Below are 18,798 nucleotides of genomic sequence, written 5' to 3'. Positions count from 1 at the left end.
AAAGGGAAAGGGGAGAACGAAAGGGAGAACGTAAGGGAAAGGGAAATACGAAAGGGAAAGGGGAATACGAAAGGGAAGGGGAATACGAAAGTGTAAGGGAATACGAAAGGGAAAGGGGAGTAAGAAAGGGAAAGGGAATACGAAAGAGGAGAACGAAAGGGAAAGGGGTAATACGAAAGGAAAGGGGAATACGAAAGGGAAAGGGGAATACGGAATACGAAAGGGAAAGGGAAATACGGAATACGAAAGGGAAAGGGGAATACGAAAGGGAAAGGGGAATACGAAAGGGAAAGGGGAATACGAAAGGGAAAGGGGAATACGAAAGGGAAAGGGGAATACGAAAGGGAAAGGGGAATACGAAAGGGAAAAGGGAATACGAAAGGGAAAGGGGAATACGAAAGGGAACGGAGAATACGAAAGGGAAAGGGGAGAACGAAAGGGGAGAACGTAAGGGAAAGGGGAATACGAAAGGGAAAGGGGAATACGAAAGGGAAAGGGGAATACGAAAGGGAATGGGGAATACGAAAGGGAATGGGGAATACGAAAGGGAATGGGGAGTACGAAAGGGAATGGGGAATACGAAAGGGAACGGGGAATACGAAAGGGAAAGGGGAGAACGAAAGGGGAGAACGTAAGGGAAAGGGGAATACGAAAGGGGAAGTGGAGTACGAAAAGGGCGAAAAGGAAAGGGGAGTACGAAAGGGAAAGGGAGACGAAGGGAAGGAGGGAATACGAAAAATACACACACTACCAACACACAACACAAACCCACACTCCCAACCCACATACCTAAAGGAAGACGTAAAGAAAGGAGCCTAAGAGACCTAATAAAGAGAAGACCTGGACGAAAAAAATAGACCTAAAAAAAAGAAGATAAAGAAGATGAAAAAAAAGAAGATAAAAGATATTTATATTTTTTTAAATTATATACTCAATTACTCATGACGTGTTGTGACTCACTTGTTATTCATATGACTGATATGAGTAACTTATAATCTATATTGTACATCGTCACGTCATTTTAGTGGACTTCGGAGTTAAGCCTCCAAGTTTCAATTATACCTTGTTTCAAAATAAACTATTTAGTTAAAATTATCTAAACTTATTTTGGAATGATTTGATCTCAAATTCTTTTTCCTCGTTTTTTTATTTTTTATGATAAACATTTTACCGATGAAAAAAAATATACGGTAAATTGTAGAAATACCAATTTTATTTCGGAATAATTTATTTATAGTTAAAATTAAAAATTGTAAAGTATTGAATATTGAAAAACTTTCTTTTTTTAGCGCTCTAATAGTCTTAAGATTGACATAATAAATCAATGTAATACGTAAGTGATTCCAGCTAATCAGCCAAAAAAAATCAAAAAATTTTTAGCAAGAAACATTACTTCTATGGTATCCGACCCATTTAATTATCTAAATTTAAAAGTAGATAAACCAAAAATAATTTCTCAATAATAAATGATCAAATTAAAATTTTCCAGCAAAAATTTGACTTTGGATTTCTCACAATAAATTCGTTATGTATTTATCAAATAAAGAAATTATGTAATATGTATGTGACGTTTAGCAAATTTCCGTTAAAAAAAAGACCAACTTAAATAATTTATAATTGATAAGAAATTAATAATATGTGTATTCCATTTCATACTATTTATTTTATGAAATGGTTTAATAAATAAAATTTTTGAGTATTAAAGCGTCAAATGATAATTTCCGTGATCATCATCGGTAAACTTTGATTGACATAATACAACTTAATACCCTATTATTGAGTATGTTACACCACATGGATCGACAATACTCGGAAATTATAATTCTGAAATTAATATAAGCGATACTCCCATACACTAATACCACTTTTATTTCTCACCGCTTACAATATGTCATATTCAAAAATATTTTCAGATTTACCTGAATTAACATATGATGTTATAAAATATTTTAAGAATGATTTTTCAACTTTACATTCATGTATATTAGTTAACAGATTATGGTGTCGTTTAGCGATTCCATTATTATGGGAAAATCCATTTTCAATTCCTAACAAAAATTATAATTTTATTGGAATTTATTTATATAATTTAAATGGTGATTTAAAAGCACAATTAAATGAATATAAAATTGATGATAATTTATTTCCTTCAAATACACTTTTTAATTATCCCATTTTTTTAAAATATTTGTATACACAAAAAATTATTTCTTCTATTGAAGAATGGTCTAAAGATGTTGATAGAATTTTAAAACTTGAAAATAGCTCAATACTTGAATTTAAGAGATTAATTTACATGTCATTATTTAAAATATTTATTGAAAATGAAGTAAACATACATACTTTTGATATTTTCATCACCTATTATCACTGTTATGATTCCTATATAGATGATATGATTGAATTAATGTTACATAACCCAGGTTTCTTTCATAATATTAGAAATTTAAAACTCAGTTGTACTGATGCCTCATTTAGCCATACAAAAAATCGTACATCTCAAATGATTAATTTATGTCAAAATCTTAAAAAAATTTCATTGACTTATAATAGTTTTCCTATATATCAATCATCATTGCTATCAAAAGATTATAATCATTCATCAAATACTTTAAATACAATCATATTTTCTAGCCTCAATTTCAAAGTTATGACCAATTTAGGCAAACTATTTAAACAGTTAAATGTTTTAGAATCTGTTCATATCATTGATTGTATTCTAGGTACTGATTTTATTCAACAAATAATTAACTTAAATAGACCATTTAAGTTAAAATCTATATTCTTATATAGTAATAATGAATTACAAATTGTTGAATCATTATTACAAAAATATGGTGATTATTTAGAAAATTTTGGATTTAGATTTGGTTCTGCTTTGTTATCTAAGGAGAAACAATTACTTGAATTAATTATAAAATATTGTAAAAGTATCAAATTTCTTGATTTGACTGTATTTAATAGTCGAATTATTTACCCATTATTCAATTTAATTGAAAATTTAAAACAAAATCTTAATCATCTTTCTATTAATATCTTTGACAGTTATGGTCTTTCAAGTACTATTGAACTTAGTTCAATTATATTACAAAATTTAGGTCAATTACTTCCTATTAAATTAGAATATTTAAGTTTAACTCTTAGTATTAAATATAAGAATGATTTTGAAATGTTCTTAAAAAATTCTCAGAATACTTTTATTAAAAAATTGTTAATCAATAATAGGGGAAGTAAAGATAAGGAAGGTTGTGATGATACTAATGATCTTATATTATCCTATATAAAAGAATATATTATGAAAAAGAAAAGAGTCAAATATTTGGCTATTATTAATATCACTACTGATTTGTTTTCATTGAAAGATGAAGTGAAGGAATTTGAGTTATATAATATTAAAATTCAAAAATATCGTGATTTAATTATTGATTCTAAATTAAAATTTGTAGAAGAATTGGAAGATTTTTAATATTAGTGGTATAACATAGAAAATTTTGTAAATTTTATAAATAAACTTAAATTTTATTCTTTAAATTTTTGGACGTCCTACTACAAGTAATATGAAATTTCTAATATTTTAAATAATTGATTCACCCACATATTGTTTTAGTATATATTGCTTATGAATTTTCAGAAGTTTATATAAAAATAATGTGCTTTTCAACGGGATCCTTCATTAATTTTTCAAAACAACTAATCCTAATAAATAAAGTAAATCCATTCTAACTATTACTCCATGACTGAATAATAATTAAACCAAGTTTAAATTTTATTAAGTTTTTATATAAAATTTAAAAATAATATTTTCATTATATATATATAGTTTTTTGTTCTAAGTTAGATTTTAGGAGGTACACCCTCCTTGTAATCAATCTTTAATTGGCAAGTGTGAGAATTATGTCCAGACTGTTGGCATAGAGTGCATTTTCTCTTTGATCCACCAACTCAAAACAAGAAAGATCTCTTCTGGCGCAATAAACTGACAATTTACGTGATTCTAATCACATGGTTTACTACAGAGTACGAATAACAGCCGCCAAGTAATTCTTAATATTGTTTGTTACGTACAGCTAGCTATGTGATCAATTCCTTAAAAAATGCGACCAACTATTTTAATCACGATAGAGAGTATTGCTGATCGTTTCAAAATTCTCCATTTGATTCATTTGATTCGAACTTTATTAATAAATAATTTGCAAATAATTAATAATAACTACAAAATACACTAATTTTAATTTAACTGTTAATGTATTTTTTTATTAATAATAATAAAAAAATATAGTAGAAATTTAATAATTAATAGAAAATTTCTAAGTTTACACGGGGTGTTTGTACACGGGTCATATAAATATAATTTTTAATAGACTAATTTTTTGTTTTTTAATTTGAAATTGAATGCTACCAACATTATACTCTTTTACTTTTTATTCTTATTATATTACAGATAAATATATGTATTTTCACCTGCTCTGCAAATTTACTTAAGGCATTAAAGGAGGTTTTGAATGCCGTTTTTAATCTACTAATATGACCCGTGTTTAAACACCCCGTGTACAAATAGAAATTGCCTAATTAATAATATTAAGCAATTTTACCGTAGCACATCAATCTGGCTGATCACTTCAAATTCTTTATTGATAGAGCTAAAAAAAAAATTTATTTTTAAAATAGAAATAATTTGTTGACAATAAAATAAACGCATACCACCAGAATTTTTACCATTCAGATTTAGACACCATTCACCATCCTAAGAGGTACAAAATGGTATTGATGACGAGTCAAACATCAAAGAGAACTCAGGTTCATTCTGGGTGATGATGTTGGAACGGTAGTTCTTGCTAGGTAATGTTGCGGGAAGTGACCTTACTATCATTATTACACTGTTTGCTTTTACAAGAAGATTGCTTGTAGTAATTAGATTTCTGTCGTGTCATGATATAGTGGAGTTTTTCCATTTTTTTTAGGATGTGAATTGTTGTCATTTCCGTATGGAATGTAATAGATAAGAAATCAATAGTAATGAAACGGAGATTCGAATATTTTTTAGTATAACTGTAAATAATGTTAGAAAGTTCTTTGGACACAAGTTGATGGAAGATTAAGTAGATCAGATGGCTTTCATACCGAAGATCTTATATTTCATTCTTCTCCCTTTCTAATATTTTCAACTTGATTAGAAATATTATTAGAAATAGCAGTTAAACATGATCATGGATACATACATCGCGATTTTCATATGGGAAACGTTTTATAAGAATTTTTCAGAATCTTTTTGGAAGATTCAAATTATAGTGTTATACTATAATATGATATATTATTATTACGTAATGAATTTTCGATATTAAAGGAACTCCAAAATCTTATTTGATTTAATGATAAAATGTTGGGATAATTCGCCTATTAATGAAATTATTAATATTATTGAAATTGAAACATTCTATGGAATTTAAATGTTAAATCATTTTATTATAGCTAAAAGCCTTTTTATATATGAATTTTAAAATTATCTTAATTTGGGGGTAGGCTAAAAGCTATGTTCGGTCTATGGGAGTATGACAAATAAATTTATATTTTTTTCTAGTAAAGATTAAAATATAGATTTTATAATTTGTTAAATAAAATTTATTATATCAAATAAAGTAATATACAATACATTTGTTTTAGTGATGTTTGTCGTAAATAATAAAACATTGGCTGTTAGATTTAATTAATAAACTAGTGTACTTTTGGATATAGTGAGTGAGTTTTATACTAATACTACTAATAAATTAATGAAAGATTTTTTTATAACAATAGATTGTGTTTAGTGAGATTTATAAAAAATTTAATTAGATTTTTTTTAGTAATAGTTTGGTATAAAAAAATTTTCTAGGATTTTTTTTTAATAACAATATGTCAATAATAGACAATTAACTCCACCGCTTTTCGTCGCATTCTTGTGATAGTAACAGGATAATTTATAGTTTAGAGTGTAAAACAAAGTATAGTACGAATATATATAATTATTAGACACTTCTAGACCCTAGACGAACTTTTACCTCGATCCCATAATTCTATACGTGCCAATACTCCTGTTAATTCTTGCTTCAAAACCAAATAAGGTATTCTATGATGATGTGAGTATGATCTTTGAGAGGTTGACCCAAATATCCTCCCCAGAATCCATTTAATTCTTCTGCTGTGAATTTTGTCAAGTAATTACCCTCAGCAAGAACGAGTTTTGGTAAAATAAAATTATTATTAAAGAGAAGTGTTTATCGTATCCACAAGATCGGATCAGTTTCCAAAAATCGATATTTTATATCCTTATTAAAAAATCAATACACATTTTTTAGTCAAAAAATGATTTGTGAAAATGATAGTTTACGGCTATGCGCTGTAAATAAATAATAATAACATACAAATAAATAAATAAAATACAATCTAAACATATTTCATTAAAAATTAAAAGTGATATCAATTTATTAATTATTTGAGCACTATATTATGTAAAATATAATAATACTATGAAGAACTGTGCATGTAAGTTACAAAACTATATCCAAGTAACCTATAAGATATCTTGTACATAGTAAAAATATCTCCACACAAAATAATATTTAATTACAATTAACTAATCCAAATATTCTATATAAGCTTAGTCAAACATAAGGAAAAGAACTTCTTGCTTCAAAAAGAAATGTAGATTTGTAACATAATATTATTCTTAATTCATTTTTTAATAATTATATTCATAATGTCTTTTTGCTAAATGTTTAATCATATCAAACCCAAATCTTTTTTACTGGTTTGTTGCTCGAGGTACCGCAAAAAAAAATTTAAATTATGCTATTGTTAGCATTACTCGCGACTTTTTAATTACCAGTTTTGTTACCCCTTTTTGTTCAATGTTAACTACAACTTTATCTGTTAGATCGACTCTGCTCAAAAAACAAGCAAATTAGTATATATTAAATATTAATAAAATACTTCCAATTTTTATCACAACTTACTTAGTCGGAAGTAGTATCTTTAAGTTGAGTCCTAGGGGCCATGAATTTTTTATTATTTTCCCATATTTGCTACTTTCATCATTTATGTAAGAACTTCCTTCTATTACTAGTAATTTATTTTCTACTCCGATTGTTAATTAATTCTTTGAAATTATACTAGGAGTATAAATAATGATTGTATAACTGTAAAATAAAGTAAAAATACATAAATATATATAAAATTGAATGCAAATCCTTTACAACAGAAATAAATAATACAAACTGCATATCGTTTTCATATAACGTATATGGTAGTGGTGAAAGTTCTTGTGAAAGTTCTGGTTTGTCTTGAGAAGGTTGAACGTCTTGGGCTGGTATTTCTTCTTCCTCTTGTTCCTATTGGCAGTTATTAGTATAGTTAGTTTAATAAATTTTAGTAGTAAACATTAAAAGTAAGCTTATAACTAGCCACCATTACGCTTAGAAAATCTTGAACTTCCGGTTTATTTATATCTAATGCTAAATTTTCTGAAATTTTTTTTGCTTTATCTCACGCTAACTTGAAGATATTGGGATCCTGTAATGTTACATCTAATTGTTGTTGTAATATCCGAGAAATTTTCTTTGATATTGTCATTCGTGTATTTAATATTAACAGACAAATATTGTAAAACACTTAGGACACCCCAACTTCGATATTCACTTGTTCTAAGATAATCAATTATATGTTTTTCCATAATAAACTATAAAATAAATCAAGTGATTAGATGATAATATAAGCAAGTATGATAAAAATTCAGATGAATATAATGCCATACAAAGATTAGCACTCGTGGTGAGTACTGCTCATGTTGTAAGAAAACTTGAAATACACATGCATAAAAACTCGTGGTAATGAGAACTCATGCACAAAAGAACTCGTAGTAGATGTAGTAGTGAGAACCAATGCACAAGAGAAGCACATCGTGGTGAGAAATTATGCATGAATACTATGGTAACAAGAATCCATACGTAAGAGTACTCGTGGTGAACACTTATCCCATAGATATTATATTCACATTGCTACAAAGAAGAAACATAATCAAACCCTCCTCCGGATCTGATAGACCTTATAAGCAATCTAAACAAAAAAAGAGGTTAACAAAATTTTTTATACTTGCCTAGTCGTAGTCGTGAAGAGTGAAGAGTAAGAGAGTAAAAAACGCAAACGCACTCAAAGCAAAGAGAAATTGCGAGCAAGAGTTGGTCTATATATATTAAATTATAATTGCTACGTGAGTACGCATCATCACTACTGAGTACGCGTTGTCACTACTGAGTACGCGTTGTCACTACTGAGTACGCGTTGTCACTACTGTCACTACCGTAAACTTACATAATTTTCTCTACTTTTGTTGCGGATTACGAATTAAGAAAGGGACCAATAAAAGATTCTTGTCTTTATTAGACGCGTTTTTAGTTACAGTAGGATCAACGGGAATAGGTATGACGAATTTGGTATATATCTAATCCTTTTGTATGTACTGATGTTATAACTATATTATTAGCAACCCTTCAATGCTGTTCTATTATATAACATTTGGTATTTAATAATTTTACAATAGATTATATATATATATTGTTAAAAGTACGTTAAACATACGAAAAATGAATTAAATTACGAGAAAGGGAAAGGGGAAAGGGAAAAACAAAAGGGAAAGGGAAAGGGAAAACAAAGCAAAAGGGAAAGGTAAAAGTGAAAGAGAAAGATAAAGGGAAAGAGACCACCCACACACAAACCATATACAAACTTACACATACCTAAAGGAAGACGTAAAGAAAAGGGGCTTAAGAATAAAGAGGATAAAGAAAAGACAAAAAAATTGAGACAAAAGGAAAAAATATAGGGTATATATACTTTTTTTTTCTACTCATCTTGTATAATTATTGAGTCATACATTTCAGAGAATATTATTTTACGCGTTACGCGTTTGAGGCAAAGATCAGACAGATCAGAAACAATCAAGAACGTAATTCCTAATGTGGTAAGATATTCATGTCTAAGCCACTAGCCTCATTACGTAATGTAGCACCTGGTAAATAAATTTAACTAGATAAATAAATTAACTCCATCTAAGTTTGATCAAAGTTTAGCGCCAATTCCTAATAAAGATAATAAAGAATAAAAAGGAAGTAAATATTTTATCAAAAATCGCTTCTGTAATTCGAATAGTAGATTATTATTGTAAAATTAACTCGTAAAATTAACTCATATAAGTAAGTATGTAATTAAAATATATGAAATTGCATAAATCAAATTTATTTTTTAGGAAATACACAACCTGTATATAGAGGAGGAGTGTCATACTATATGTATTGAAATTACTTACATCATTATTTTCGCCTGTCAATGGAAAGTAAATAAAACCAACACAAATTGGTGGATCAAACAAATATGTGGTGAAAATAAATTTATAAATATTTTGTTCAAAGTCAGTTAAAAAAAACTTTTCTCATTTCGTAGAATGAAATTTATAAATAAACAAGTTTATTTTGTCAGACATTAAAAGGTTGGTCTTGAACTCACCTTTTAATACTAACAAATAATTAGATGTCGACTAAATGAAATAAAGCCTTACCCACCCTTGTTAATGATGAATAATGACTGAAAATAAGAGAAGTGGAGCGAATTTTTTTTCTTTAATTTTATTTTTCAAAGTCGTTAATGTATGATCTAATTTGATTGGTATTTTTTCGGAAAAAACCATGTATTGAAAATCTATACTTAAATGTTTCTTTATCAGTTTTGTAAAATATCCTAAACATTTCCAACACCTATTTTTTAACGAGGTTAAATTTTTTTTCTAACATAATTTTGCGAATGTCTCGATTTTTGATATTTTTTATCAAATATTATTATATTTCGATCTTATAAATCTTTAAAATTTATATGAGAAAAATTGACTTAATAAAATCTTTTTCTTACATATAATGTATTACTTTTCCCAAAAATTTTCCATGTTTCGAATCTAATTTACCATAGTATTCTTCGATATCATATGATCACAACTAATTCAATAAAACTTTTTTTTTTGTAAATTTACTGCAATAAATCCTCTCCTTCCTTACTTGCCAAGAATCCTGCTAAACTGCTATTTCTTTTGGTGCGTTTTTAACGTTAAAAACTTATGTACGCAAATAAATAAAGTTTGTTGAGTTACTTTACAAAATAAACCTTTCTAACAAAATTCAAGAATTTTTATCCAGTTGGTATATGTAAACGAGAAATTGTAAATGTGAGAATTGTAATTTGAAAAATTTTTTAGTACCAAAGTAATAATCAGTCTTGCTAATAAAAATAATTTAAATTCGTATGTATAATAATAATTTTTGTAAAGAGAAAGAAATGTTTTTAACAAATAAATAAAGTCTTTTTTTTTAATCTTTTTTTTTCCCATACTCTAAATATCCAATGACATTCATTATATTTTGAAATTTTAGAAAGTCAAAATGTTTATGAGTATTTAAGAAAGTTTTTTGGAAGGTAAATATGCTTATAAATAATTCTCTTTGTAATACATTATATAGCGTTTATCTAAATTACAAGTCAAAAGAAACGAAAATTATATTATAATATTTGTTATGTAAATTTGTCAAAAAAAATGACAATTATATTTATTGTGTGAGAAGGATATGAAGGATATAGTTTTATTTTACTAACAATTACAGTATATGATCGAACATTTTGATTCACAATAATTTATTCCCTTTCTGGAATTGAGCAGGTAATTTGGTTTGGTCCTACACTGTATCAAGAGTAAAGTATTTCTTAAGAAACATATCGAATTCGATTGTTGACTCTTTAAATGCACCCTCTGTAAACGCAATTCGTGGTATGTTTAATTATATTGATAGTGGCTTAAATTTATTGATCGATTAAAAATCATCGATCACACACCTTCATTTCTCGATTGCAACTTTTAATATCCTAAATAAAAAGTATCAGTTAGTGTTGTGAACAATGACCTTTTTATTTTATCAATTGGTGACTATGTCTCCATATTTTTACACAAAGTTCTAAGGAGGTACATTTATTATATTTATTTTATATATTATATTAATAATGGTGTAGTTAGCCGAAAAACGGAGCCGAATTCCTGATTGCCGATCATCCGGATCCGGTTTAATCGCAGAAAATCCCCTGGAATTCCACGACGATCTACGCATGAGCCGGGTCCAGATCATTTTGCGGCTAATTATTTTTCGAGGCATCAACTCCTGTTATCGCAGTTTCGGAAATGATTATCACTTAAATGGATTTTTATTCTCATTAAAATGATAAATAAGAAGACCAACTTTTGTTAATATAATGATATCACTATCATTAAATAGCTTAATTCCAATTATACCATCTTTCAAATTAACTTCAATCTTTTTATTATTTGTGCAAATTGAATCCCATTCATCATTAACATCCTTTTTTAAAAACCCTTGTAGATCATTATTAAAACACTAAAAGAATTGTTAGTTGCCGATCGTACTAAAATAGAAAAGCTTGATTCGAAATGTATTTATATAATCAGCAAATCAATACCAAAGATGGGGGATCAGCATCTTAAAATGGAAATCACTCAAAAACTAATCGTTAAGCTAAACTATCGTCACTGCGGATAATTATTTGGTGTTTATGATAATCTAGATATTTAGTTACACCGTTTGCTTTATTTAGAGAAGTTTTAACTCAGTATGAATAGTTAGTTACAAAAAACTTACAATAGTTTCTTTTTATAGAAATCAATATTTACGTTTGGCATTAAAATGTACGAACTACTACATATATTTATTATATATATTAATTTGGAAATCCATAAAACATTTAAACCTTCTCCTTTCAGAGGAAGAGAGAAAAGGAAAAGAAAGAATTAATAATAGAAATCGTAGTAAAATGAATAAAAATCAAGATCAAAATCTTTCGCCTTGGATTTTATTTCTTACGACTATTTTAAAAACACTTCATTGCATTAATTTGTGAGATAACATTATATGATTACCGAATAAAAACATTATAGAATCAGCAACCGCTTGAAATAAAGTCATCCAAATGGAAAATATAACCTCCATAACACCCAACAACGTAGGATTCGAAATGTCTGATCAGAATAAAATTTCAGCTCTCGATATAACGATTCTCAGGTTTTCATCTCAAATTCGCTAGCGAAGATTCAAACTGATCTGTCATAAGGGATATTTGACGTATGGTTAAATGTCACGTGTTGGAAATTTGCTGATCATTGATCACACTTTTGAGAAACGTCGCGATCGTCGCGTCGCTTGATATTGTGCTTGATATTATCAAAGTAGCAGCATCATACTCCTTTGGCCTTTTATAAAACTAATAATAAAGTGGTAATCCCTATACACACCTGGCGCCTCCATACCTGGCAACATTTACGTGTGGCACTTTTGGCGAAAGAAAAACAAGTAATAGTTAATAGGATAAATTTATTTTTATTTTTCTTACCTTACCTTTAGGATTCCACTTTAATAGTTTAGTCAACCAGGCTGAGCCAAACGGCTTCTGGAAATTAAAAGGCATGGCAGTTCCATCTTTGATGGGCCTCGTATTAATGGTAGTTTGTCATTACTGCGGTACTGCGGCTAATGATAGACAGGAAAGTTGTGCGACGATATTCTGTTACAAAGGGTTATTATTATTGTTCCTCCTTCCTTGTTTGCGAAAATAATTGGAGAAATGTGTTACAAAGGGTTATTTTCGTTGTTCCTTCTTTTTCCCTTGTTCGTGACAATAACAAATCTGTCACAAAGGGGATATTCATTTCTTGTTTGAAAAAACATTTTACATAATATTATATCATTTGCTATAAAGTGAAGTTACTAATATTTTATGAAGTATTCTACACCATACAAATTTTTTTGTATATTATTCCAGGAGTAAATAGTAAATTTCCAATATGTATCAATTAATTTTTTCAATAAAAAAATTTCTGAAACGAAAGATTTCTTTTACAGGTAAAATGGTTCTATTTTAGAAAATTTTCAAAGTATTTTGAATAAAACAAAAATGGTAATATTAAGAAAAGTAAATAATTATAAGCTGTCAAGGATATCTTTTAAATCAAGCAAATTTTCCATTTCTTTTCTTGAAAAATACTTGTCTTTGAAAGTTTCTGGAACATTTGAGAAAAATTTACGATAAACTGGAAACAAATAACCCATTAAATTTATGTTGGTAATGTGAGTTATTGTGTATGGAATATCTTCTAATCGAATATATTCTATTTGCTATGTGAATAAAAAATATTATTATATTTTGTTCTAAAAAGGAAATTAATCTGAATAAGTAAATAGGAACAAACCATTTCAATAGAATTTATTTCAATTGAAAGTTGAGCATCATAAGGTAGGCCAATTATTGAAGTCTGATATTCTATCCAACCTAACCCCTCAAGTTTTGATACATCTTTATGTTTTAACATATGATCTTTTTGATAATTCTATGATTAAGTTAATATTAATTTAAAATTAAACAAAACAATAGAGATTTTAATTAATTAACTTACGTCATTGAATATAAATTTTATAAAGCAATCCTTGGATAATATTTTTTTAACATTCATTTTACAAATGAGATAATTATAATCATACATATTTTTTAGTTTAGGCAAAACCAAATGAAGATTTTCATTTTTAGAAGACATTACCAGCCTTGATAAACTTTAATTTTATAATTATGATTATTTGTATTTAAGACAATTTGACTTAAAGTATTATTATGAGTAAACCTTACCTGCTTATATCACTTTCTTGAAATTGACAAAGTTCACTATTCAAATTTGTAAGATTTGAAATAAAATATACTCGTTTTTCTAATGAGTTTAAGATATTAATTATCATTAACTTAACTAATAGAAAATAATAAATAATTTAAATATTTTCTTACCTTTATACATAAATTTACTAAATTCATCGACAATTCCAAATTCGGTAAAATCGTTTTTGTTAATTTCACAATCTTCATATAAATATGACCAAAAATCTGGATGATCTTGTATAAAATAACTAATAGATTCAAATTCATAGTACGATGTATCATTTAAAGCTAGTCTTGCTTTACTATACTCTTTTAATTCAATATAAATTTTGTACCTAATAAAATATAGTAATTTATATAATTTATCTCCATCAAAAAGATTATAATCTTTAAAATCAAAAATTTGATCGATTTTTTTTTAATATATCGTTTAAATCTTTAGAACTATTTTTATTTAGTAAGTATTCTAGATGTAATAACTGAATCTTTGCTAAAATATTATCAGAATTCAATAATTCTGCATACTTTTTAAATGATACTTTAGCATTGTTATTATCATTCTTTGTATAATACGTTAAACATTTAAGATAATATGCTAAACTATTTAATGGATCTAATTGTATAATTTTATCAAGATCTGATAATACTTTATCATATTCCTTAATAATATAGTATGTAATAGCTCTCCTATTCAAGTTATGAATGTTTTCTGGATCTATAGTATAAGCTTTTGTAAAGTATGATATAGCTTTTCTATATTGTGTCATATTATATAAAATTTCTCCATAATAACATAAAATCAAAGAATCCTCCTTATTGATATTTAATAATTTATCTAATAAATTTAATGTACTTAAATAATCTCCTTCTTTTTCATAAGCGTATGCACAATTTTTAAGGCATAAATAATTATTTGGATCATTTTTTAATGCAATATTATAATTTCCTATAGCTATTGCATAATCACCAAGAAAATTACGTAATAAGTAACTATTTCCGAGTAATATATATGAGTTATTTATTTTTGCTTTATAATTTATTGACTTTTTTAAATTATATATTACTTCATCATAATCATTTTGTCTAAAAAATATTTCTCCACAAATAAAATAAGCAACTGGTCTTTTGGGATTTAAATCAATAGCCTCATTTAAAAATAAGTGTGCTTGTTCGTAATTGTTAAGACATCTATAAACATACGCTAAAATACATCTTAAAGAATAACTTTTAGGAAAAAAATTTATAAATTCTTTGCATAAAGATTCAGCTTTTTCATAATTTTTTTCATTTATTTCTTTTATAATATTTTGGTATGTTGGATGTTGTTTTTTTGTGATTCTTGAAAGTATTGGGGATGATATTTTTGAATTTAACTTAATAATTGAATTCATAAATTTCTTTTTTTTAGTTAATATGAGTTCAACTTCCGAATTATCTGATTCATCACTGTCATATAATTGATCAGAATTTTCTAATTCAATTGAAGGTAAAATATGTCCAGATTCAAAAAATTTCGTATATAAATTTTTATAAATTGAATTTTGTGGTAAATATCTAATATCATTATCTTCAATTTTTTCTCGACAATTAGGACATATTTTTTGCTTCAATTTTTTTAAATTGCTTAATGCTAATATATGTTGGCATTTTAAAATACATAATTGATCCGTTGGTTCACATTAATTGGACAAGTAATTTCATCTGCTATAACATCTAAAATGTTAGAATTTGATATTTGTTCTTTCTTTAAATATGAATTTTGATTTAAGTTTATTCCTTTTCCCTCTTTTCCTTTTCCAGCATTATTACTTAGAATTTTTAAATCTTCAAGATATTTCTCTTTAACAAAAGTTAATAAATTTTGAAATTTTTCTAAAGAATCTTCCAAATTATTTTCACTTGATTTTTGCGTGTATTGATCAAAATCAATTTCAATCATTGAAAACATTTTATTATCAATATTATATAAATTTAATAATAATTCAATAGATTTAAATTGAATAAAACTGCTTGGTGCTTTATTAAGTGATTCAATTGCTAAATAATAACAAAGACCATATGTTGCTATTCGAGATGATCTTTGGATAAGATTTTGTGCAAGATCTAATATTCCAAACCACAAACTATGTGGTAGTGCTATAGGTTCATTTCCAGCAAGTTCATTTAAAAAGCCTCCAGTATTTTCCCTATGAAAAAAAAAATTCTTTAAAATATACTTAAAATGTACTTATATATTTTAAAATATATCTAAAATGTACTTAAAATTTTTAAATGTACTTAAAATATACTTAAAATTGCAATTTTAAGTATATTTAGAGTATGAAATTTTATACTTAAATTATATTTAAAATATACTTAATTGCAATTTAAATATAATTTAAGTATAATTTAAGTACAAAATTTTACACTTTAAATATACTTAAAATTGCAATTTTAAGTATATTTTAAGTATATTTTAAAATGTTAAGTATATTTTAGATATATTTTAAAAATATATAAGTATATTTTAAGTACATTTTAAAGAAATTTTTTTTTATAGGGTTTTCAAAGCTTTAGTGACTTTATTTGATACTTCATCAAATTTTGTTTGAGAATCTAAAATAGATTTGTCCACAGCATTAACCCATTCTCTTTCCAAAAAGCTCCAAATATATTCCATTAATACTAATTCTCCAAATTTTTTACTTATAATCTTTTCACTTTCAGACCAAATGAAAAGATTATGTTGAATTATTAACATAATTCTCCAATCTACATAATAAGATGCTACTGGATATTTAAAACTTAAACTCTGACGTACTTGATTAAGCAATGATAAGATTGAACAATTATCATTTGGAAGAGAAACTCCTGTTATTGATAAAATTCCTGGTGTAATATTTAATGCAGCTTTAAGAAAATCTTTAGTCCTTCGTATAATTTCTTGAAACCAAGTTTCATCATCACGTAGACTATGAAGAGTATCTCGCAAATGGATTAATAAAAAATCAATATTATAATTACGTTTTTTAATAATTTGTTCATCTTGATTATTGTTTTGTTGATTGAATTGATTGAAATTTGGTCTAAAATTTTTATCAAGTCCTATTTCGATAACTTGAGTTGTTTTACGGTGAATTTCTGCAAAATTTGCTAAAGAATTATAAACTTTATCTCGAAGTACTTTACTAAGTACTATTGGTGAAAAACAAATTCTTTCTAAGACTGTCACCCAAGTCCTTAAATGTAATTCTAGTCTAGCCATGCTTTCTTTGGAATAATAATTAAAAGATGTGGAATCAATTAGAGCTTCTAACGAATTTATTAATGATTGAGATGAAAATTCATTTTGTAAATTTTCAAAAAGTAATTTAAGTGCATACAAATAACTTGGTTTAGTTAGATTTTTTAAAAGTTCTTCCACTTTGTCATCTGGCGTAGTGAAACCATCCTCTTCTAATTTGAGAAGGATATGATTATTGAGAATATTTTTATGCAAAATCGTTTTATATGAAACAGGGTCATTATTTTCTAAGCTACCAGAAGTAGTATTAGTAGAAGAATTTCCACTCTATTATTATATAAAGTTAGTTTTATTGATATGCAATTAATTAAATTTTAATATTGTTTAAAATAATAATTTACCTGACTTGAACTTCCTTCCATATTTTTTTATTACAAAAAGAAGCAAAGAAAAAATTTTATTAAGTAAAATTATAATCAAAATGCAGTACCATCCAAGATCTGCATAAACATAACCTAAACAGTAATGATCATGTATTTGTGTGATTTAAACTAAAACGCACCCCTTTTTTGTGTGCCAGGTTCGTGGCGCAGAAACTTTTTAAAAAACATCATTAAGGATTTTTTCTTTGATATAAAGTTTTTAAACTTATATTGTAGATGTAATTTCACCTGCTCTGCATGTTTAATTAGAATTCGGAAGAAGGTTATGAATGCCGATTTTGACTTTACATATAAATGATTGATTCTACCGTCTTTGTCGATCATTTCCAAAAATGGATTTCGTGAAAGAAAAACTTTTGTTAAATAAGTCAATAATGATATTTAAAATCGCCTTTGTCGCTCTAAGTAAACTTGGAGAGCAGCAAAAATTACAACTATCTAGTAATTTTTGAAGTTATATGTTATCTGTTATTAAAAAAATTATGATTTTCGTTGCGCCACAATCTGTTGGCTGTGCCACGAACCTGGCACAGCACACAAAAAAGGGATGCAACTAAAACTATTTATGATGGTAATGTTTATTACACGAAGTTTTGGCTTTTTTTTTCATTCTAAATGCAAGATGATTAGAAAAAGAGAACCAACGGATTTTGAGTGTGGAAAAGTTATTGGTTTTTACGAAGCTGGTGACTCTGTACGAACCATTTCAGAAGAAACAGGCTATGGTAAAACTACTATAACTACTATACCTAATATAATAACAAAATATTATACCGGCGGATTTGGTTACTTTGCGTTTAATGCTTAATCTGAAAGATTTTCATAATTTTCGTTGCCCAAAATTGTGTCTGTAATACCAAAATCACCTGATAGACTACCATTTGACTAAATAATAAGTTGAATGAAATAACTAATACATGTCGTGATACAGATATGGGCAAACAAATAGTCCATGAAAAACAGGTGGTCATTTCAGTCCCATCGGGTGATTATCTTACGACATCAAAAAATACATCATCACTTCGTGAAAAGGAGAAGATAACCAAAACATTCCATCCATTTTTTACGATTCTAGTTACATTACTTTTGTTTTTTGTAATAACATACACACAGAAATAAAGTAATAAAAGATTATTAGCTCCCATTAGCTATCTTTGGTAAACAAAGAAGATTACTAATCATAGTATATAATTGAATAATTTTATTTATAAAATAATTTATTGATAAGTTATAATATAAAAAATAAAAATAAAAAATAAATTATTTAAATTACAAACTAAAAAATATTTAATATTACTACTCTAGTCCTAGTGTTTAAATAATTTATATAAAATACTTCGTGTAATAATATTA

The 18,798-nt window shown here is 26.7% G+C and overlaps 4 protein-coding genes across 4 annotated transcripts; 2 read left to right on the top strand and 2 right to left on the bottom strand.

The window, feature by feature from the left end:
* Positions 1-531: 531 nt before the first annotated feature.
* Positions 532-819, top strand: OCT59_024264 (uncharacterized protein; the record flags this gene model as incomplete). The annotated part of the gene is made up of 1 exon (XM_066135307.1): positions 532-819. The coding sequence occupies one exon, from the start codon at positions 532-534 to the stop codon at positions 817-819; it is 288 nt and encodes a 95-aa protein (XP_065991342.1).
* Positions 820-1,888: 1,069 nt separating this feature from the next.
* On the top strand, positions 1,889-3,466 carry OCT59_024263 (uncharacterized protein; the record flags this gene model as incomplete). The annotated part of the gene is made up of 1 exon (XM_025315737.2): positions 1,889-3,466. The coding sequence occupies one exon, from the start codon at positions 1,889-1,891 to the stop codon at positions 3,464-3,466; it is 1,578 nt and encodes a 525-aa protein (XP_025182138.2).
* A 3,660-nt stretch (positions 3,467-7,126) lies between these two features.
* Positions 7,127-7,705, bottom strand: OCT59_024262 (uncharacterized protein; the record flags this gene model as incomplete). Its single annotated transcript, XM_066135306.1, has 3 exons — positions 7,127-7,172; positions 7,252-7,364; positions 7,523-7,705. 3 exons carry the CDS (start codon positions 7,703-7,705, stop codon positions 7,127-7,129), a joined length of 342 nt encoding a protein of 113 aa, XP_065991341.1.
* A 5,350-nt stretch (positions 7,706-13,055) lies between these two features.
* On the bottom strand, positions 13,056-17,424 carry OCT59_024261 (uncharacterized protein; the record flags this gene model as incomplete). The annotated part of the gene is made up of 10 exons (XM_066135305.1): positions 13,056-13,250; positions 13,325-13,462; positions 13,529-13,682; positions 13,756-13,834; positions 13,909-14,114; positions 14,305-15,383; positions 15,458-15,965; positions 16,038-16,066; positions 16,352-17,329; positions 17,404-17,424. 10 exons carry the CDS (start codon positions 17,422-17,424, stop codon positions 13,056-13,058), a joined length of 3,387 nt encoding a protein of 1,128 aa, XP_065991340.1.
* Between the last annotated feature and the right edge of the window lie 1,374 nt (positions 17,425-18,798).

This window comes from Rhizophagus irregularis, chromosome 4 (assembly GCF_026210795.1).
Source record: "Rhizophagus irregularis chromosome 4, complete sequence".
In the NCBI taxonomy this organism is placed as follows: Eukaryota; Fungi; Glomeromycota; class Glomeromycetes; order Glomerales; family Glomeraceae; genus Rhizophagus; species Rhizophagus irregularis.
This window is presented reverse-complemented; position numbering and strand designations above follow the sequence as displayed.